We start from the raw sequence: 22,743 nt of genomic DNA on the forward strand, positions 1-22,743 counted from the left end.
TGCCCAAGGTCACCCAGTAAGGACAGAGCAAAGCTCAGAGCCCGCCCCCCCCCCGCCCCCCGACACCATCTTACCCCTGAAATGGTACTAAGCTCGCCGTTTGCCCATCTGTTCCCCCACAATGCAGTGACCCGCAGACCAGGAAAGCAGCTCAGCCTGAGGCTAAGACAGAACTGGATTCAAATCCCACCGTCTCCCCTTGGTGGGCTAGGGACCGTCCTTCTCAAAGCCTCGGTCCCCACTCTTTGAAATGGGGTTGCTACCTCTGGGCTTCAGAGGACACCCAGGAGGGGCTCAAACTCCAACCGTCTGGAGCCTCAGCACCCCCACCCCCATTCCCAGCCCAGCCCACCCAGGCCTCCCTCTCTGCCCGGTTCATGGCCAGTCAATGCAAGGTTGAAAACCCCCAGTGAGGGGCAGATGGCCAGCTGGGGCCCCTGGGACTCTACCACGAGTCACGCAGGAGGTCAGCCGAGGTAAGAAAGGATAAAATGGGGGAGGGGGGGCAGAAAAACAGAGCAAATGAGAGGTTTAGGGTTATGGCGGGGAAGCCGGAGATAAAGGCCTCTCAGGTTCAAATATAATGTGTGAATTCAAATCTCACATCAGTCCCTCATTCACCAGCTGTTGGGCCAGTGACTTTGCTGCTCTGTGCCTCGGTTTCCCCAACTAGGGAAGGGGGATGATGAACAGCACCGATGTTAATGTGAGGATAAAGATACATAAAACACGCACAATGACACCTGGTGAGGAGTGAGTGCTCAGTCCACAAGGCTCTTCCCCCTTCACACCTCGCCTCAATCAGGCACCTGCCAGGTGCCGTCTCCTAGGACAGGCCTCCCCGGACCTCCCCACCCCTCCCTGCCCCACTTTCCTTCCGAGCCCTGTCTCCACCTGTCATTATATCTTGTTCCTGTTACTGGATACCTAGTCTCTGTCTCCCCCTATAAATTGTCGCCTCCATCTTAGTCACCACATGTCCCCAGAACCCAGCATAGGTCCTGCGCACAGTGGGTGCTCAAAATGCTTACTGAACAAATGAAAAAAATAGCTGGACAAATAAATGTCTTAGAGACGAGGATAAAACAGTCCCAGGGAGGTCTAGAGAGGACTTCAGGAGAGGGGGTACTCTGAGCTTTGCTCTGTACTTTGTTAGGTGTTTCCATGGAATCTAAAGTCCACCTCTTTCCTACTCCACTTGCACCATGCTTAGCTGTGCGGCCTTGGACAACTCACCTCCCCGCTCTGAGCCTGTCTGCTTGGCAGGAAAATGCCAATAGCAAAGCCGAGACCTCCAAGGGCCTGATTAAACCGACAGCACACCCTGAGCACAGGGCCTGGCAGCCAGCAGTGTCTCCAGCTTTCCTTTCTGACACCCACTTTCCTCCTTGGTGAAGATCACTAGGCCATGGGGCAATTGCATAAGATGATGAGGTGTGAATGTGTTTTGTCAACTCTCCTGTCCTGAGCAAACACTGGTTGGGGTTCCCAGCTAGCCTCAGTGGTCAACCCCACTAAATGGGTCTGTGGTTACTATGACCAGCCTTCTTGGACAGATGCAAGGATCCCGCCTTAGAGGGGTGCTTTGCACACTGTAAGCCCCAAACTTGCTTCCACTATTAGTCCTAACTTGTCCCTAGCCTCCTGAGCATTTTGAGCACCTACTATGCGCAGGACCTATGCTGGGTTCTGGGGACATGTGGTGACTGAGATGGAGGCGACAATTTATAGGGGGAGACAGAGACTAGGCATCCTTTTGCTTCACCCATCCTAATCTTTTTTTCTTTTTTTTTGGGGGGGGGCGGCGGGGCGGGGGGAGAGAGAGAGAGAGAGAGAGAGAGAGAGAGAGAGAGAGAGAGAGAGAGAGAGAGGGAGAGAGAGAGAAAGAGGAGAGGAGAGGAGAGGAGAGGAGAGGAGAGGGGAGGAGAGGAGAGGAGAGGAGAGGAGAGGAGAGGAGAGGAGAGGAGAGGAGAGGAGAGGAGAGAGAAGGTGTACGGGACAACACTTCAACCAACTGAGCCACACCGGTCAGGCCTCTACTCTTTCTTGTTACCTGGCTTTTGAATGATCTGGTCCCTCCTCCCTGCAAGCCTTTAGCCCTCCTAGCCTAGGGATCCACAGGGCAGGTATCCCCCAATCTGTGACATTTCCTGAAGTCCTTTGGGCACAGCTCTGTCCACCATGCTCCCACATCAGAGCCTCAACCTGTTAACTATTTGTCCCAGCCCTCTTCAGGGGCAGATGGGCTCAGGTTCAAATCCCCTGTTGCTTCCAAACTGTGAAACCATGTGTAAGTCACTTAACTATGGTGCTTGGGGTGCCTGCATACGGGGCCAGGCAAGGCGCCCTCCAGGTAGGGCCCAGGATTTAGGGCAGGGGGCTGAAATGACAAGCCAGATTCCCAGCCCGAGCTTTCCCCAGAGACCTGGGATCTTATAACTGGTTCCACCTTGAGCACGAATACCACTTCTGCGGGCCTCGGTTTCCTTTTGTAAGATGGGTGTAACACCTTCCATGGGATGTTGTGTAGATTAAAGCAGGACCTGAGTGTGTAAGGAGCTGCGCTCCAGGCTGGCCATGGGTGAAAGGGGAGCCTGGGTGTCACTGTTTGACCACGCTGATCCCTTCTCGCCTCCCTTGTGTCCTCTGCAAAATGGGTGAGCAGCAGCTGCCAGCCACCTCTCAGTGACAAAGGGGAGAGCAGGGACTGGAGAGATTCATTCCTGAATTGTGACACCCCTTTCCCCCCAAAGTCTGAGCCACCGCCAACCCTAGGTCCATAGCCCCGGCCTTGGCACTCCAGCAGGTAAATCCTAGAGGTAGTTGAGCAGATGTGCTGTTGTTGGTACTGGACTGGACTGGAGGGTCCAGGGTCCTGACCAGTCACCTGGCCACCCAGGGCAGCGGGGAGGCCTGTTCAGAGCCACACTGGAGGCCCAGGCCCGGAGTGAGGTTACCTCTGCCCAGCACTCGGCATAGCCATCGTGCCACAAACAGGGGACACTAGCATTAGGGAGGTAGAGATTGTCTTGATCCTCAGCTCCATAATAGTGGGGGCTGAGTGTGTCTGTCCCCCACGTCCCAGGCTCCCAAAGGGAAAGGGAGGGAAAAAGCATTCTGCTGATCTCAAAACACAGTATCAACAGCTGCTCCCAAAACCCCCAGGCTGCCCCAGGCCCTTGGCAAAATAATATACGAACCGCCCCCCCATTTTACCCCTCCCCCACTGCTGAGTTCCTAGGGCAGGATGACCCCAAACCACTTTCTTGCCCACAGGGATTCGACAGCCAAAAACTACTCTAAAAACAGGCCCCCTAATAGTACCCAACTCTCCAAAGGTTGTGAAGTTTAAATGAAATGGGGCAAGTCCAGGGTTTACCGGACGCCTGGCCCTTGGCAAGTGCTCGGCACACTCACTGCACTGCAGACTGGGGTGCCAAATGCCAAGAGCCTCCCAGTGAAAAATAATAACAAGAGCAAAGGCTTATATAACACCTCCTGCGTGCCAGGCACCGCAGGACGCCGTACGTGTATCCACTAACCCCTCTGTCTACATCCTCAACTCTCAGGAATGCTGTCCAGAGCTGGAATGGGGGTGTGGGTGCAGTGAAAAGAGGCGGGAGGCTATCAGAGGGCAGGGATGAGGAAGCGTTGCCAGGGGCTGTTTCTGTCCCAGGGGATCAGGAACAGGGGCCCCAAGTTCAAGCCCAGGCTCAGCCACCTTGAGCAAGCAGGTGAGGCTGGCCTCAGCGCCCACATCTGGGCAGAGGGCAGTGGTAAGCCTCCCATTCCCAGGAGAGGGAGTGGAAGTGCAGGAACCCTTCCCCCCACCTCCCTCCATCTGGCCGGGCTTCTCCCCTCCTGCCAGACAGGGACGCCCAAACCGGCCAGGGACACACAACACAAGCTCGCCCACACATCCAGGCTCCTCTCTTAAAATATATACACACACGAAGTACTTTTTAAACAGCCAGCCCACCACACTTACCAAAAGCATCGGCCCCGACTTGGGCTCAGCAGGACCCACACCTGTGGCCTCTCCTCCCGCAATCACAGGCCCTAAACACTGAGCAGGGGTCACAGACCTCCAGGCCCCTCCAAACCCAAACCTAGAACTCAGGACCTGCCAGAGGCCCTGGACCCCCCTCCCCAAATGGGGTTCCCAGTCATTCCTCCCCAGCACCCAGGGGCCCCGAGTCACCCTGAAAGCCCGACCCAGCACTCTTCTGCTCTTCCCTCCCCCTTCCACCCCCCACCCCAGTTCTGGTACCCCCATCTCCAAGCAGAGAGCATGCGGGGAGTAGCAGAGAAGAAAAACCAGCTGCAACACCCCCACCCAACCGCAAAAAAAGCCAAAAATATTAGCAGCCCCCCACGCACCACCCCCCCACACACACCAGTAAAGCAAAAATAAAATCATAGAAATCCAAAATGAAGGAAAAAAGCAAAAGCCAACTACTGCCCCCAAAAGGCTTTTTAACTATTCTCAAAAAAAAAAAAAAGTTTATTAAAAGTGTTCTTAATGCTTGAAACGGAAAAGATTCCCAAATATACAGACGGCTCTTTTCTCATAGAAATAGATTATTTTTTATAATACAAAAAAAAAGACCAAAAAAAAAAAAAAACAAAAACAACATCAACAGCAACAACCCGGTGGAACATCTTTAAGCGATTACTCAGGGCCCGGCTGACAGTTACACGTGGGTTGCGTCAGTCCCGTGTACACACGCGTTCAGCCATGTTTAAGCCGATTGCATCAACTTCGATACCGGCCCGCCCGCCGGCGCCTGGACACGGGGCAGAGGGAGAGCCAGAGTTTATCATTCATCTGTACACATAGACATTTCTTCTTTAAATATCACGGGCGGGCGCCCATCTGCATGTGCGGTTGGTTTGGACAAAAATATAGATATATATATATATAATAAAATATTAAAATTACCAACGAGCTCCCCGCGCTGCCAAGTGCCCCAGTGCCAAAGTTTTGCCGGCGCCACCACGGGCGGGGGCGGGAGCGGGAGCGCGGGCGCTTCCCGGAGTCTCGCGGCCGCCGCGCGCCCCGGCAGCGCGGAGGCCGGCCGACAGGGGGGCGCGCGCGGGGGCCGCGCTAGCAGTGACCGGAGGAGGCGAGCAAGGGCTCGGGCAGCTGCTTGAACAAGTTCCGAAGGGTGCTGAGCTCTCGGGACAGCTGCTCCACCTTCTTCTGAAGCCGCTCGTTCTCGGCCGTGAGCTCCAGGACCTTGTGCTGCGTCTCCAGGTTGCGCATCTTGGCCTTGTCGCGGCTCTTGCGCACCGCGATGTTGTTGCGCTCACGCCGGATCTTGTATTCGTCGCTGTGCTTGTCCACGGTCTTCTTGGCCTTGCTCTTGACCTGCGAGGGCGCCGGCGCCGCCCCCCCGTAGCAGGCCGCCGGGGGCGCCTTGGCGTCGGCGGGGCTTGGCGTGCCGGGCGGGCTGGACGACGAGGACGTGGACAGGCTCCCGCTGCTGCCGCTCGGCACCGCCTGGTAGCCGAGGTAGGCGCGCAGCGCGTACGGGAAGCCAGCCGCCATGCCTGCGCCGCCGCCGCCCGGCGCTCCGGCCTCCTCCTTCCGCTTGCAGTCCGCGGGCTCGAAGCCCGGCTCCGCCTTGAGCTCGGAGGGCTGCGGCGGCGGCGGCGGGGGCGGCGGGTGCAGGGGCGCGAAGCAGCCGGGATGCAGCGCGCCTTTGGCGGCCCCCAGGCGCCCCAGGCTCACGTAGCCGTACTCGGCCGCCTTCTTGCAGTTCTTGCCCCCGTAGTCGTCGGAGAAGAGGTCGGAGAGGAAGTCGTGGTGCTGCCCGGAGGAGGCGGGCGCGGGGGCGGGCGCGGGAGGAGCCGCCTCGAAGGTGTCCGTGGCCGTGGCCGGCGCCGGGGCCTGCGGCGCGCCCAGCGGCTCCAGGTACGGGCTGAAGTCGATGGCGCGCTCGTGGTCTCCGATGCTACCCAGCTCGCCGGCGGGGGGGCGCGGCCCGGGTCTGGCCGCGGGGGGCGCCGCGGGGGCCGCCTTGCCACCGTACGCAGCAGCCAAGCAGTCCGCCTCGTAGTAGAAGTTGGCCACTTCCATGGATTTAAAGGCAGGTGGCGGCGGCAGGGGGAGACATGCTGGGTCCCAGGCCACCAGGCGTTGCATGAACGCGGGTGCCCGGGGAGGGGGCTTGGGGCTGCCCGCTCCGGCCGGCCCGCAGGTGGCGCGGCCTCCTCGCTGCAAACTGTTGCCGCTGTGTTGCTGCTTCGCTTCTGCTGCCGCTGCCGCTGCTGCTGCTGCTGCTGCTGGGGTGGCTGCTACTAGCGCGGGGGCTGGCTGCTGGACCCTGTGGTAGGTCCCCTTCCCGGTCCCGTGCGCGGCTCTGACTCGCTAAAGTTTCTCCTGAGCCCGGTTATTTATAAGGCGGCGCATGGCAACGGTGCGTCACTGGCGGCCGCCCCGGCCCCTCCCGCGGCCGCCGGGACAGAGCCACACCAGGGCCGCCTGAGACCCCCGAGAGGTCGGCGGCCTGACGGAAAACCAGGAGCGCGCGCTCGGGGGGTCCCCTAGCCCCGGAGGGCGGCCTAACGCCCCCAGCCCACTCCCACCCGGCTGACCTGGGATTGGGAGCAAGAAGGGGAGGCGCGACCCCGCCCCCGGACCGCCCCCTCTGGGCTTGGAGGATGTACTGAAAGGGGGAGGGAATCCGGGGAGTGGGCAACGCTATCGACTTACCCCACCCGAAACGCGGCGGCGGCCCGCCCCCTGCTGGAGAAGGCGATGGCTTCAGGGTCAGCGGCGCCCAGACCCGACGCCCCGCCGAGAAGGTACTCCCCAGGCCGGAGCCTGGAGACCTCAACCCCGAGCTCTGTCTCCTGGAGAGGTGAGCATCTCCTCTCCTCTTCCTCGGACGCGCCTCTGCCCCTAAAGTTGCCCCCATCCCCAGTTCTTGGGAGGAAGAGATTCCACTCCTGTGGTGACTCCCCTCTCAAAGCCACCTCCAATACGAGTGGGGGGAGGGGGGTCGTTGGAGGGGAAGGAGGTGAGGGGGGCGCTCCACTGGACCTCTGCGGGGGGGGGGGGGGGACGGGGAGGCGGGGAGGGGGGAGAGGGAGGGGTGTTAGGCCGCTCCCCTCCCGTAGCCTCACCTGCCACACCTGGGTCTTCTCCAGCCCCACCCCAACCTGACCTGGGCCCCCAGGAAGGTGGAAAGGGACAGAGTACTTGGTTCTGCCACACTGTGTGACCTTGGGCAAATCACTTCACTTCTCTGAGGCTCCATGAAGGTGTCCTTACTGTTATTAGTTGTATGACTGTCGCCACCACAGATGCCCAAGAGGCTTGGTTTATGTCCATTTGGGGGTGCATATCAGAAAGAAGGGCCTCTCCCAGGGAGTACAAAGAGGTCCAGAGGGGCCTCGCACACCCAAGGTCACACGGCCTCCTGTCCCCCATTAGTCTCAAAAGGAAAGCCCTTATCTGAGGGACACTAAGACCTATTTGCCCACCCAAGGCCACAAAACCTGTTTCTGAGGCTGGTGGGGAGGGGGGTCAAGCCAGGCCCCCTGGGGACCAGGCAGGAGAGAGAAGGGACTTCCCCCATATTTACCAGTCCCTAGGGTGCACTGCGGGTGGGCCTGGACCCAGGGCTCACTTTTTCACCCTGCCAGGAGGAGGCTTCTACTGCCCCGGTTCACAGCTGGGCAAAACGCACAGCCCATCCCGGATTTAAATGTGTATGAGGCCCTCCCTGCTGAGTGGGCTCAAGCAGCCCCTTGCCCTCTCCAGCCCCATTCCTAGGCCATTTGAGCAGCTCCTTGGGCCCACCCCTCTGATACTCAGGCCCAGGCAAGAGCTCCCAGCCTGCCTGGGGCTGACCCCCGGCCCACTGACCCCAGCCCCGGCCCTGGCGGGCAAGCAGGCATTGCTCAACTTTCAGCGTTATCTGCTGAGCTGGGGTGACCTCTGCCCCGGAGAGCTGGAGAAATGACATCTCCAAGCACCCTTGGGGGGTGGAGGGCAGGGAGGGACGGGATGAAACACGGACCCAGCCTGCTGGCTTTGGGGGCCTTCCCACTGCGAAGGCAGGATCCAAGGCCCCAGGGCCACGCAGCCAGGCCTTCTGAGATGCCTGGAGGACACTCAGGACTGAGCTTGTAGCCCACCGCCTCCAAGAGGCCCTCCCTGCTCCACCTGCTGGTGAACTTCCTTCCTAGCCCTTATCTCCTGCTACCACTATCCTGGATGTCTTGTCTACCTCAGTCTCCACCCAGACTGCCCACTCTGTGAGGGCTGTCCCCTGAATATTGGGACTCCAAGCCCAAAATGTATCAGTGACATTTCCTGTCACCCTCTGGACCAAGAACACTTTTTCCCCAGCTCTGCCCAAGGCTCAGCTCAAAGGTTACCACCTCCCAGAAGCCCTCCCTGACCTCTCCTTTGAAAGTTCCAGGTTCTCAGTCACTCCTTTCACATCCTCCTGCTTTATTTCCTTTACCTTTCTCATTACTATCAAAATGATTTTGCACCTACTCATCTTGTTTTCTGCCCTTGCCGTCTCCTCCTCATGTCTTCCCCGCCAGGATAGGAATTTTTGTTTTGTTCACTTGTTGTTCCCCCAGTGCCTTCTGGCACACAGAAGTTGCTCAAAGGATGAAGGTGAGGTCCCTCATTAGCTGGGCTGTGTGACCTTAGGTAAGATGGCTCCCCTCTCTGAGCCACAGCACTCCCCTCCTAACTCTCGGGGTTCTGGGGAGATTTGATGAGACCTGGGGGTTGGGGGTCATCTAAAGCTAACTGGAGGATTTCCTGTGTATCCTCAAGTCAATCTTCTACCTTCTCTGAACCACATTTTAAGCCCTTTGCATGTATTAACTCATTTAATCCTCCTGATTACTTATAGGGATCAGGTCCTATTATTACATCCACTCTACACATGAAGAAACTGAGGCCCAACAGAGCTAAGCTATCTGCTCAAGGCCACATTAAGGAGAAGGGAAGAATTAAAGTCTTTCCAGCCTGAGCTTCCCCTTTGGACTATAATAAATAATAACATGTCTGGCGATGTGAACCCCATTTTCTGAGTAGAAAAACTGAGGCCCAGAGAAGGCTGACATGGGGCCACATAGTTGGTCAAAAGGCAACCCAGACCCTAGGGACTGGCCCCATCAGGTCTTGCCCTTCTGGCCTCTAGGATGGACCTGTGCTCACCAAAGACCGAGCCTTTTGCTTTCCGCCCTGCCCTGCCCTGGATTCCCCATTCTGGCCTGAAAGTAAAATCCATGCCAGGTGCACCTCAGTGCCACCCCAGGTGCCCCGCAGGGAGGCTGTGTGCCTCCTCAGGTGACGTAAGCCCTTGTCACAAGGCTCGTTGCTCAACAGGCCCTGCCTGCTGCCTCACCATTAGGACTCAGCCTTTCCTGAGGAGGGGCTGACGGGAGCTGAACTACTATGGCCCAGAGATCCTGGGCACACCCCACCGGCCCTGTAGGCAGCGAGAGCACAGAAACCGGATCCAGCTGACACCACCCACAATGATCTCTCCTGCGTAGGTGTTTGCAGCAACCTGGACGGGGAAGGGTCTCAAACTGGCAGCCAGCGGCCAGATCCAACCCGCAGACCTGTTCAGTTTGGCCCCCTGGTGTTTTGCTTTGTTTTGTTGTTTCTTTCTTTGAGTTTATTGCCAACATTTAAAAATCAGGAAACTTCACATCAAAATTCAAATTTCCAGCTCCTCTCCATGCCCCCCCCCCACCACCACCACCCCACCCCCGCCAGCTTCTCTTTTAAAATCAATAGCTGTGGGCTGGGCCCACGTGGCTACGAGTGGTGGGCAGGAGCCAGGTGGGGGCTGTGAAGGGAGCAGGCACTTTGCTACCCAGATACTCTCTCCTCTGCCCAAAAGCTGCTTTCAGAATTCCTTCTCCTCATCTCTGCAGCTTTTCCTTAGCCCTGTTTTCAGAAGGAGGAAACTGAAGTGACTTGCCCAAAGGAAGTCCCATCGTTACTGCTTTGACACAGAGTGATAAAGGTGTTTGCAGAGGGCTTAGAAATCAGCCAGCGGGTAGAAATATAAGGCAGAAAGCGGACCCATCAGAGATGGTCCATGGAGATGGTCTCTAATGGATTTGCAGTGGAGGGATGCAGGGGTCAGACCTTCGTTTTTGCTCTGTAGCCTCCTGGTTGTGGCACTCTGGTGTCCCCTCTAGACCTCAGTCCCTGATCTATCCTCCTATATAATAAAAGGCTAATATGCAAATTGACCAAACAGCGGAACAACTGGTTGCTACGATACGCACTGACCACTAGGGGCAGACACTCAATGCAGGAGCTGCCCCCTGGTGGTCTGTGTGCTCCCACAGGGGGAGCGCCGCTCAGCCAGAAGCCTGGCTCACGGCAGCACTAAGGATGTCCGACTAAAGCCGTCAGTCAGACATCCCCTGAGGGCTCCCAGACTGCGAGAGGGCACAGGCCTGGCTGAGGGACATCCCCCCAGTGCATGAATTTCATGCACCGGGCCTCTAGTAAAGGAATAATATCCCCTCTCTCTCGGGAGTTCTGAGCCAACTGGCACATGGGAGTGAATCAGACCTGCCCCTAGCCCCACAAAAGGCAAGTCACACAAACCTCACAAAGCAGGCAGGTGGAAAACAGGCCTGGGAGTGTTAGGCTTCCCATAAGAGCACAGTGAACTGGTAGAAAAGGGGGACTTAAAAACCAGACTCCCGATTCTAGTGTCTGAGATTTTCCCCATCATGCCTCTTGTTTGAGGCCTCACTTTCCCCTTCTGCCTAATGGGACTGAGTAAATCCCTGAAGGCTGCTAGGCCCAGTGTCCTGGGTTTTGGAATTTGGGAAACTGAATTTCCTGGGAAACGCTTGTGGCTGGCTAGCAAAACTTACCTGAGCATATGCTGCCCCCAGGTGGCAGGCTCTGGTAATGCAGGAGTGATTTAAATGAATCCTTTTGAACAAGGATCTACTGGGGACTTTGCTTTGGGATACAGAGGTTAGCACTGTGAATACGATAGATGCTCACAGTACATGAGCAGCCATTGAAAGAAATAAAAATGTCCAACAAACAGTCAAAAGGTGCTTTCATTTAGTGATTCAGCAAATACTTTTTGGCACCTACTGTGGCTCGTGCCCTAGAGATATATATTCATGAACAAGACAGAAAGATTCCTGTTCTGATGGAGTTGACACTTCCCTTGGGGAAGACAAACAATAAATAAGATAAATGAGAGAAGTATACATTGTGTTACATTCTGGTAAACACCATGGAGAAAAATACAGCAGAGGAGGGGAATGGGGACTGCAGGGGGGAAGGGAGGTTGATTTTAACTTTAGTTCAGGAGAGGCCTCATTGAAGTCACATTTGAGCAAAAACATGAATGTGGTGAGAGTGGGCTATGCAGGTAGCTGTGGGGAAAGTACACCAGCAAGTGCAAAGGCCCTGGGGTAGGAGCATGCCTCACCCATGTAGTTGCTGTGGGTGGAGTACAGGAAGAGTAGCAGGAAATTATCTCATAGAAATAATGGGGGCCATCGTAAAGACATTGGCTCTTACTCTGGGTTAACAGGAGCCACGAGGAGTTCTTAGCAGAGGAGGGACAGGCTCTTACAGGTTTTAACAGTATCCCTCTGGCTGCATATGGGGGATGGAGGTCAGGGCAGAATCAGGGAGCCAGTGAGGAGGTAACTGAGTTGTGCAGGCACATGACAGGATGGTGGACTCCACCAGGTGATAGCCATGGAGGTGGGGAGAAGTGATCAAATACTGAATCTATTTTAAAAATAGAACATTCAGGATTTGCTGGTAGGTCCGATTACAAAACAGCCACACAATGGACCACTCCATAACCATTTAAAGGGACAGGGTATCTGACATTGAAAGCACTGGCAACCAAAAGAAAAAAGTACATAAATTGGACTACATCAAAATTTACAACTCTGTACAGCAAAGGACAACATCAACAGAGTGGAAAGAAAGATAGCCTGCAGAATGGGAGAAAATATTTGTAAATCATCTATCTGATCAGAGGTTAATATCCAGAATATATAAAGAACTCCTACCAGTTGGCAATGGAAAACCCAACTTAAAATGGCAAATGACTTAAAATAGACATTTCTCCAAAGAAGATGCATGAATGGCCAAAAAGCACATGAAAAGATGTTCAACATAATTTATCCTTAAGGAAATGCAAATCAAAACCATAATACGAGACCACCTCACACCCATGAGGTTGACTGCTATCAAGAAAAACAGAAAAGAAGTATTGGTGAAGCTACGGAGAAATTGGAAGTCTTATCGCTGTTGGTGGGAATGTAAATGGTGCCATCACTATGGGAAACAGTGTGGTGGTTCTTCAAAAAGGGGAACGTCGAATTACCATATGAGCCAACAATCCCACTTCTGGGCATAGACACAAAAGAACTGAAAGCAGGATCTCAAACAGATATTTGCATGCCCATGTTCATAGCAGCATTATTCACAATAGCCAAAAGGGGAAAGCGACCCCAGTATCCATTGATGTGTGAATGGATAAACAAAATGTGGTCTAGAGATTAGTTAAAAAACATATATGTGCCCTAGCCAGTGTTGTTCAGTGGTTAGGGTGTCAGCCTTCGCACTGAAGGGTCGATCCACACCGCATGCAGGAGGCAGCCAATTGATGCATTTCAATGTTTCTCTCTGTCCAACAACAAAAAAGAACATACATGCATAGCCCATGGACACAGACAACAGTGTAGTGATGGCCAGAGTGGGGGGAGGGGGAGTGCTGAGTAGAGGTGGGTAAAGGGGGAGGGGGATATGGGGGACATTTGTAATAGTGTAAACAATCCTATCTAATAAAAGAGTAATATGCAAATTAACCATCACTCTGCTACACCCACAAGCCATGCCCATCAGCCAATCAGGAGTGAGTATGCAAATTAACCCAACCAAGATGGCTGTGGCCATGGAGAGAGCAGGAGGGAGGCTTGGGTTTCCCCGGCGATGGAGGAAGCCAAGCTTTCCGCACACCCTGGCCAGCCCAGCCCTCCACTTAAGGCTACAAAGTTTCAATTATCCTCTCTAATAAAATGGTAATGTGCAAATTAACCATCACTCCGCTACACAGGCCACGCCCACCAGCCAAGCCACGCCCACCAGCCAATCAGGGCGAGTATGCAAATTAACCCAAACAAAGATGGCTACAGCCACAGAGAGCAAGGTTTCCCAGGTAACAGAGCAAGCCAAGCTTTCCATAGCCGTTGCAGGCCTAAGCCTCCACTCAAGCTACAAAGTTTCAATTACAGAAGGTAAACAAATTCAAACAAATGGCAGCAGAATGGAGCTTGAGAGAGAAGGCCAGGGTTGCCGCCGGCAACAGGGGAAGCAAAGCTTTCCGCACACCCTGGCCGGGCCCACCCACTTAAGGCTACAAAGTTTCAATTGTAGAAGGTGAATTAACTGCCACAGAAATGGCTGCCGCCCCAGAGGGAGTAGCAGGCTTGGCTCCGCTCCAGGCTACAAAGTTTCAATTGTAGAAGGAAAATAAATCCCAGATACCAGGGCCTCTGCTTGGGTTGCCAGGGGGCATGGCTGGCCTGCAAACCGCCACAGGCCCCTCGCTCAGGCCGCCCCACGCCCCAAGGGAACCCCACCCTGATCCGGGACACCCTTCAGGGCAAACCAGCTGGCCCCCACCCGTGCACCAGGCCTCTATCTTATCTAATAAAAGAGTAATATACAGATTGATCATCACTGCAACACACAATATAGCTGCCCCCATGTGGTCAAAGATCCTGCCCCCATGTGGACACAAGATGGCCACCACAAGCTGGCCAGCAGGAGAGGGCAGTTGGGAGGCACCCATGCACCAGGCCTCTATCCTATCTAATAACAGAGTAATATGCAGATTGACCATCACTCCAACACACAAGATGGCTGCCCCCATGTGGACACAAGATGGCCAGCAGGGGAGGGCCATTGGGAGGGACCAGGCCTGCAAGGGAGGGCAGTTGGGGGCGATCAAGCCTGCAGGGGAGGGCAGTTAGGGGTGACCAGGCCTGCAGGGGAGGGCAGTTAGGGGCAAACAGGCTGGCAGGGGAGCAGTTAGGCATCCATCAGGCTAGCAGGGGAGTGGTTAGAGGGTGATCAGGCTGGCAGGCAGAAGTGGTTAGGGGCAATCAGGAAGGCAGGCAGGCAAGCAGTTGAGAGCCAGCAGTTGAGAGCCAGCAGTCGGACATCCCTCTAGGGGTCCCAGACTGGAGAGGGTGCAGGCTGAGCTGAGGGACACCCCCCCCCCGTGCATGAATTTCGTGCACCAGGCCTCTAGTAAATAAAATAAATGTGGTCTGTACATAAATGAGATGTTATTCAGTCTTTTTGAAAAAGGAATGAGCATGCTATAGCATAGGCAGACCTTGAAGTCATTACTCTGAGTGAAGTAAGCCAGTCACAAAAGGAGCACAAATGCTGCTTGATTCCACTTACATAAGGTGCCAGAGCAGTCAGATCCATAGCGACAGAGAGCAGCATGGTGGTTGCCAGGGGCTGGGGGAGGAATGGGAGCCAGTGTGTAATGGTACAGAGTTTCAGGTTGCGAAGATGGAAAAGTTCTGGAGATGGATGGCGGTGATGGCGGCACAACAACGTGGGCGTGCCTCAGGCCACCGAACTGTCCCCTTAGAAGTGGTGAAGATGGGAAATTGTATGTTATGTGAATTTTACCACACATTCAAAAAAACAAGGTAGATCTTCATATGTCACCACGGAAAGATCCCCGGTGGCACTGTGACGTGGAAGGAGGCGAGCAGAACGGTCCTGGTCGAGTCGTTTCCCTTTAAAACCTTCACCGGCAGCTCCATTTGTTTAATGTGAACAACACGGTGTCGATGAAGGTGGGTGAAAGCAGGTTCTCGTACACACTGTCAGTGGTGGTGCAGAGGGTACAACCTCTGGCTTTAGGTAATCTGGCCATGGCTATTAAAATAGAAAATACAGCCCGGCTGGTGTGGCTCAGTGGTTGAGCTTCAATCCATGAACCAGGAGGTCGCCGGTTCGATTCCCAGTCGGGGTATGTGCCCGGGGTTGAAAGCTCGATCCCTAGTGCAGGAGGTAGCCAATCAATGTTAATCTCTCTCTCTCTCTCTCTCTCTCTCTCTCTCTCTCTCTCTCTCTCCTCTGAAATCAATAAAAATATATATTTTAAAAAATGGGAAATATCACTGGGCCCAGGAATGCTGGGCATTTATACTACACAGACACTCACACCTGCCCAAAGACAAATGGATGCTGTAATAGCAGAAGCTGTTGTTACCAGGAAATACTGTGCAGCTGCTAAAGCGACTGAGACATCTCTGCGGGAGAGGACCCAGGCCGGCGCTACCCCATACAAGTGTCGGGGACGATGGAACATTCTACAGCTGTCCTGTGCCATACAGGAGCTGCCAGCCACTTGTGGCCACCGAGCGCCTGAGATGTGGCTAGTGTGACTGGGGAACTGGCTTTTTTATTTTGTTCCATTTTAATCACATTTAAATAGCCTGTGGGCAGTGACTGTTGTCCTGAACAGCACACATCTAGAGCCCTCTCTAAGGTTCACTGTCAAGTGAAAAAAAGGCCAAGTGCCGGCCAGGATGTGTGGTGTGCCAACCCCCACATAAAGGAGGGGAGATTCGGGAATTCACTCGTGTTTGTTTGAGGATGTAGTCTCCCGCTGGGAGGGCCGTCACAAACTGGCAACAGTGGCAGGCTAGGGCCCAGGACGCTCTGAATATTGTTGTGTAATAACATACCCCAAAACTCAGTGGTTTAAAACCACCACCACCCTGTGGGTCAGGAATCTGGACAAGGCACCAGGGGACAGTTTGTCCCTGCTGGCTGCTGGCGGGAACGCCCACGGCCACTGCGTTCCCACGTGTGGCAGCTCCGCATGGCTGGCCCCAGCTTAGTCCTCAGTTTCTCGGTTCCTCGGTTCTCCATTACCCAGTCTCTCCCTCCCCATGTGGTCTCTCCAAGAGACTCCTGCTCCGGTGGCCTCTTCACGAGGTACCTTCACGTGGCTTTCTATGTGGTCCCTGCACACGGTCCACGCTGTGACTCCACGTGGCCTTTCCACGTGGTCTCCCCAGCACAGTAGCCACACTTTTTACACAGCGGTTAGCTTATCCCAGAGCACAGAGGTGGGAGCTTGCAAAGCTACTCGGCCTTCTTTAAGCTTAAGCCCCACACTGGCCTACCACCATTTCCATCACAGCCATCGGTCAGCCCGGAAGAAGGGCAGGAGAGGATACCAGGGGCGCATACCCGGCGGCTGGTTCACGGGGCGCCCCTACAGTAAGTCTACCACAGGAGAAGGGCTGGGAGCCTGAGGTGGGAGGTGGGAGGTGGGAACAAGACCTACTTCCTCTTCTCACTTTAAAATGTTCGCCAGGGGTAGGTATTACCTTATTATTTGTTTGAGTTTAGAAGGCCATACATTGCATGGTCCTTCCTCCACACCTTTGCTTGTGCTGTTCCCTCTGCCTCCAACACCCTTCCCTTTCACCTCCAGCTGAGAAATACCCGAGAAACTTTCCCTGAATGTCTAAGGCAAATTTCTCCCTGCTTCCTCTGCACTCTCTACAATTCGGGCCTCTAGGATCTTATTCCGCCCCTACCAGGGTTAGTTTTGTGTAATCTCGCTCTCCTGGGAGCCCCTGGAGGTCAGCTCAACCTAAGTCATCTCTGTACACACACGCACACATGCACAGGAATCATGCAGGTGCTGAGTAGATGCTCGGTGATTTGGGGACCCAACCCAAAAAGATAAACTCTTGCCTGATCCCACAATCTCCAACCCAGCTGGCCCAGTGCTGGCACTTGTGGTTGCATTGTCAAGAAAGGCCACCAGGTGGCGATGAGGCCCAGCCTCCAACCTCCCCAGTTGCTACCTGAGCTGAGAAAGACGGGTAGGTCTGGGCCAGAGACCCCAGGGCAGGAGGCTCCAAGCCCAACTTTTATGAGAAATTTCCCACCTTCCTTGCCCACTCCTCTCCTTACAAAATCTGCTTCCTCCTCCAGCAAATTGACTTTGGTTATAGGCATGCCAGCCACTGGATGACTCCAAATCTTGTGCCACGTGCAAGATACCAGACACAATAGAATATGTGCTGCCTGATTCCACTGACATTCAGCTCCAGAGTGAGTGAAAGTAATCTACGCTGGAAGATATAGCTGGGGGTGGGCAGGACTGACTGGGCAGGGCCCAAGGTACTTTTCGGAGTTGTGGTAAATGTTCTGTGTTACTTTCTCAGGGCTTCCATAACAAAGTCACACACTAGGTGGCTTAACACAACATACATTTATTCTCCAACAGTTCTGCAGGCCAGGAGTCTGAAACCAGGGCCATGCTCCCTCTGAAGGCTCTCAGGAAGAATCCTTCCTTGCCTCTTCCGGATACTGGTGGCTGCAGTAGGTACGTCATTCCAATCTCTGCCTCTGTCTTCACATGGCCCTCTTCCCCCTGCGTGTGTCTGCGTTCAGATCTTCTCCTTTCTCTTATAAAGTCGTTGGATGTAGGGCCCACCCTACTCCAGCGTGACCTCATCTGAACTCAGTTATATCTGCAAGACCCTATTTCCAAATAAGGTTCTATTCACAAGTACCAAGGGCTAGGGCTTGAATATATCTTTCTGAGGAACACAATTCAACCCCCTTCGTGTTCAATATCTTGGAGAGAGTTTGTATAACACAGGTAGATGCATTTGTCGAAAATAATCTAAAGTACACCTAAGATGTGTGCCTTTACAGACAGAGGAACAAATACTGACCCATAGCTAATGCTGAAGTGGTTAGGGGTGAGGGGTCCTGGTGTCTGCAACCAAGTCTGCACGCAGTGGCCCTCGTCTCCTTCAGGTGGGAGCAGTGCCCAGCCTTTCTTTCTCATTCACGACCCTGAAGCTTTTGAAGAGTTTAGGCCAGTTACTTCGTATTACTTCGTAGAACGTCCCTCCAGGGGGTCTGTCTGACATCTCCTCCACTCCTTGTGTTGTGTCCTCCTCCATGATTCCCATCAGGAGGCACCTGAGAGCTGTTTGTCCCTGTCTGCGGATGCTAATGCTGATCTCACGGTTAAGGTGACGCCTGCCAGGTTTCACCACTGTCAATCTACTGATTGACTTCAGAGAGGAAGGGAGAGGGAGGGAGAGATAGAAACTTCAGTGATGAGAAAGAATCATTGATCAGCTGCCTCCTGCACTCCCTTGTGGGGAGATATTTTTAAACTATTTAAACATAGTGTTATTCCTCCAACTTCACCCACTGGTTTTTTAAATATGTTTTTATTTATTTTTAGACAGAGAAGAAGGGAGGGAGGGGCAGAAAAATTGATGAAAGCGAAACATCATCGATCGGCTGCCTCCTGCATGCCCCACACTGGAGATTGAGTCTGCAACCGGGCATGTGATCTGACCAGGACTAGAACCAGCGATCTGTTGGTGTATTAGTCAACGCTCAGCCACTGAGCCACACCGGCCGGGCTCACCCACTGATTTTAACATCCACTTATATGCTTGCCTCAGTCAATCTATTGCTGTGTAATAAATGACCTCCAAACTTAGCAGCTTAAAATAATCATCATTTTCTCACTGTGTTTTGTGGGTCAGGAATTCAGGAGTGGTCTGGCTGGGAGGTTCCGGCTCCAAGTCTCTGAGAAGGCGCAGTCAAGGGGTCGGCTGGGGCTGGTTACCTGAAAGCTCACCTGGGCTAGAGCATCCCCATCCAGTAGGAATAGAATGTGAGCCATGTGTTCATGTTTCATTCTAAATTTTCTGATAGCAACAGTTTAAAAGGCCACAGGTGAGCCTGGATGGTGTTGCTCAGTGGATGAGCGTTGACCTATGAACCATGATGTCACAGTTCGATTCCCGGTCAGGGCACATGCCCGAGTTGCAGGCTCAATCCCAGTGTGGGGCGTGGAAGAAGCAGCCGATCAATGATTCTCTCTCATCAGTGATGTTTCTATCTCCTTCCTCTCTGACATCAATAAAAATATATTTAAAGATTGTTTTAAAGGCCACAGGTGAAATTCATTTTAGTAATATATTTTACTTAACCCAATATACCTAGAACCTCATTTCACCATGTCCTCCGTGTAAGATATAATTAATGAGATATTTGGCATCTTTTTTCATGCTGTCTTTGACATTCACTGCGGACTAGCCCACTGTCAGTGCCTAACAGCCGTGCAGCATGTGGCTAGGGGCTATTGTATCAGACAGCTAGGGCTGCTTGAATGTCCGCATGACATACCAGCTGTCGTCCCCCAGACACGGATCAGAGAGAGCGAGAAGGAAGCACGTGCCTCTTACGACCTACTTTCCCGGCACAGCATCCCTTCTGCCATAATCTAGTCATTAGAATCGAATCACCGAGTCCAGCCCCACTCAAGAGGAAGTGGAGTAGGGTCCACCTCTTGAGAAGACTGTCAACAAATTTGTGGGCATATCTTAAAATCACACAGCCTCTTATCTGTTTATTCATTTATGTCAGTATGCATTTTATTTTATTCCCTGGGTTCTAAATCCATCATTACCATTATTTAGTTTGATGCTCCAATTGACCCAGATTTGGCCCTTTCAGCTGATCCCTGTGTCCCTTTACCATCGCTCCATTATTCGTTGAACATCTCTTTATTTGGGGGCACAACAAGATGTTCCAGGATCAATTGCTACTTTTCTTAGCCCTGCCCAGGTTCATTTTAATTTTTAAAAAATATATTTTATTGATTTTTTACAGAGAGGAAGGAGAGGGACAGAGAGCTAGAAACATCGATGAGAGAGAAACATCGATCAGCTGCCTCCTGCACACCCCCTACTGGGGATATGCCCGCAACCAAGGTACATGCCCTTGACCGGAATCGAACCTGGGACCCTTCAGTCCGCAGGCTGACTCTCTATCCACGGAGCCAAACCAGTCAGCCCAGGTTCGTTTTAGTGGAGAATGGTGATTTTGAAACGAAACTCTGGGAGCTGTCCAACTTCTTAATTTTTACCAATTTCCTTCAGGTAAAGCACTCTCTCCTGTCTGTTTTTTCCATTTGCTTTTCCTGTTACTAATGACTGAGCCTTCTTCATGAGCGTGTGGTTTCCCCTTCTGTAAAGGGCTCTTCCCATCCACTGTTCTTTTTCCACGGGGGCTGCTGTCTTTTCTGTTGTTTATTTGCAAGTTTCTTTTGTATTCTAAGTACTGCAATTTTAGACACTGCAATGTCTTCACACCCTGATGTCTATTAATTTTGTCCATGGGATCCTTTGGCCAGAATTCCTTCATTTTGATGTAATTAACATAATTTTTAGATGTCCTTACTTTTTATATTTTGGTGCTTTGTTATTATGCTAAAATATAGGTAACATAAAATTTATCATTTTAGCCCTTTTTAAAGGTAAAAGTGGCATTAAGTGTTGTGCAACCATCATTACCATCCATCTCCAGAACTTTTCATTATTCCAAACAGAAGCTCTGCTGTACCTGTTAAACCCCTGTCTCTGCCTCCCTCCAGTTCCTGGAAACCTCTAATCTACTTTCTGTCTCTATGAATTTGACTACTCTAGGCACCTCATATAAGTCAACCATACACTATTTGTCATCCTGTGACTGGCTTATTTCATTCATCACAGTTTTTAAGGTCCACCCATGATGTAGCATGTGTCCGAATTTATGTTTTCTTTTTCGTGGATGAACAGTATTCCATTGTGTGTCTAGAGCTCCTACTGATTTAAAAGTTTGCACTCCATGTCAAGTCTTCATCCATCTAGAGCCCACCGTTGTTTGCAGTGTGAGGTCAGTTTTATTTGGGGCTGGTTTCCCAGGACCATCTTCTGAACAATCTCTCCTTCCCCAAGTGGGTTGTGGGGCAGCCTCTATTGTGTACTTACTTCTCTCGTGTGCATGGGCGGTTCCTGCACCCCTGCTCTGCCTCCCTGCACCAGCACCCCACTTTTTATTATAATGGCACGTGCTATTTTGCTGCCGATAGAGGAGTCTCCTCCTTCCTATTCTTTTTTAAGGTTGTGGCTAAGTTTTTCCCATGCCACATCTCATCAAATCCTCAGAACAGCACTGAATCGATGGGCATGATCCTTATCCCCACCTGACAGGTAAGGAAATTGAGGCCACGGAGGGGAAGTAACTTGACAAAGTTTACAGAGCTGACAAGTGGCAGAGAGAGAACAGAGTGAGGCCTGTCTGACTCTAGGGCAGTGGTTCTCAACCTTTCTAATGCCGCGACCCTTTAATACAGTTCCTCATGTTGTGGTGACCCCCAACCATAAAATTATTTTCGTTGCTACTTCGTAACTGTAATTTTGCTACTGTCATGAATTGTAATGTAAATATCTGTGTTTTCCGATGGTCTTAGGCGACTCTGCTAGCGGTTTGCGACTCGCAGGTTGAGAACCGCTGCTGTAGGGCCACCTCTTTTTTTCTTTTCTTTTTTAAATATATTTTATTGATTTTCCACAGAGAGGAAGGGAGAGGGACAGAGAGCCAGAAACATCAATGAGAGAGAAACATCAATCAGCTGCCTCCTGCACACCCCCCACTGGGGATGTGCCCGCAACCAAGGCACATGCCCTTGACTGGAATCGAACCCGGGACCCCTCAGTCCGCAGGCCGACGCTCTATCCACTGAGCCAAACCGGTTTCGGCTAGGGCCACCTCTTGATCCCCAGCACCCAGCTGCCTCTCCCCATCTGCAGGCTGCTGGGTTTTTATCTATAAGAAAGGGGAGGGGTGGAAAGGCCTGCTGGGCTGCCACTTGCCCCTTTTCTCTCATGTCCTCCCCTTGTATCAATCACCATTTAACCTGGAAGCCACTGGACATTTAAACAAAGAGATTTTCCAACAGTGAAGTGGTCACAGACATGATGGAGGCACCCAGAAGCCAAGCAAGAGACTGACCAGAAGCTCAGAGACTTGCAGTAACGGAAAGCCATTGCCACCTCGGAGCTGGAGGGACTGCGGGAGGAGGTAATGTTGCAGTAGCCTGGGGCCTGTGGTCCCCCAGCAACGCTAGAAGCACAGTGGACTGTCCTGCGAGAGCTGGAGCCATGGAGGACGCTCAGTTATTGGCGGGGATGCAGCCCAAGGTGGAAGGAGAAAGGGAGAAATACTCTGGCTTCTCCCCTCCTTCTGGCCTCCAATCTCCCACGAGGACCTCCCATTGGCCACTGGGAAGTCAGCTGACCTGGAGCATGGGCAATGCAGCCTGCAGAGGTCAGCCCCTCTGTCAGTCAGAGCAAAGCAGGGGCAGGAAGTGGATCTGAGAGCAAAGAACCAGTCCCTGCCCAACAGGCCCTCCCTTCCTGGTCCCAGGTTCCTCCAGGCAGCCCTCACGAGGGGTCTAGCTTCCAGGAGCTCTTCATACAACATCCTCCTCCTGTGCCTGTGGCCTGGAGCTGGAGCTCATGCCGGGCGCCTCTTCCTGCCCTTCGGCATCTCCGCTCTCCTAGCGCCTGTATACACGATTCCCTGTGTTCCGTTCCTTCTGTTTGAAATTCCTAGAGCGGCCTCCATTCTCCAGCCCGGACCCTCACTGATGCACCACTCATGCCCCAACTTACAGAATGGCCACTGTGGAACCACGTGAGGTTTGTGGATGGGCTGAGAAATGAGCCAGAGGGAGGGCAGAAATTAAGTGAGCTGGGTCCCCAAGGCACAGTCAGTCCCGAGGCACAGTGTGGGCCACGCTGCAGAGTCACCTCAGTGACCTCCCGACTGACGCGGCGTCT

The 22,743-nt window shown here is 53.1% G+C and overlaps 1 protein-coding gene across 1 annotated transcript; it reads right to left on the reverse strand.

The window, feature by feature from the left end:
- Positions 1–4,483: 4,483 nt before the first annotated feature.
- CEBPB (CCAAT enhancer binding protein beta) lies at positions 4,484–6,564 on the reverse strand. Its single transcript, XM_008141176.3, has one exon. It carries the CDS (start codon positions 6,146–6,148, stop codon positions 5,108–5,110), a length of 1,041 nt encoding a protein of 346 aa, XP_008139398.1. The 5' UTR covers positions 6,149–6,564; the 3' UTR covers positions 4,484–5,107.
- Positions 6,565–22,743: the final 16,179 nt, after the last annotated feature.

This window comes from Eptesicus fuscus, chromosome 12, assembly GCF_027574615.1.
Source record: "Eptesicus fuscus isolate TK198812 chromosome 12, DD_ASM_mEF_20220401, whole genome shotgun sequence".
Taxonomy (NCBI): domain Eukaryota; kingdom Metazoa; phylum Chordata; class Mammalia; order Chiroptera; family Vespertilionidae; genus Eptesicus; species Eptesicus fuscus.

Coding starts and splice junctions, on each gene's coding strand:
- CEBPB (XM_008141176.3), bottom strand. CDS start 6,148: ATGCAACGCCTGGTGGCCTGGGACCCAGCATGTCTCCCCCTGCCGCCG.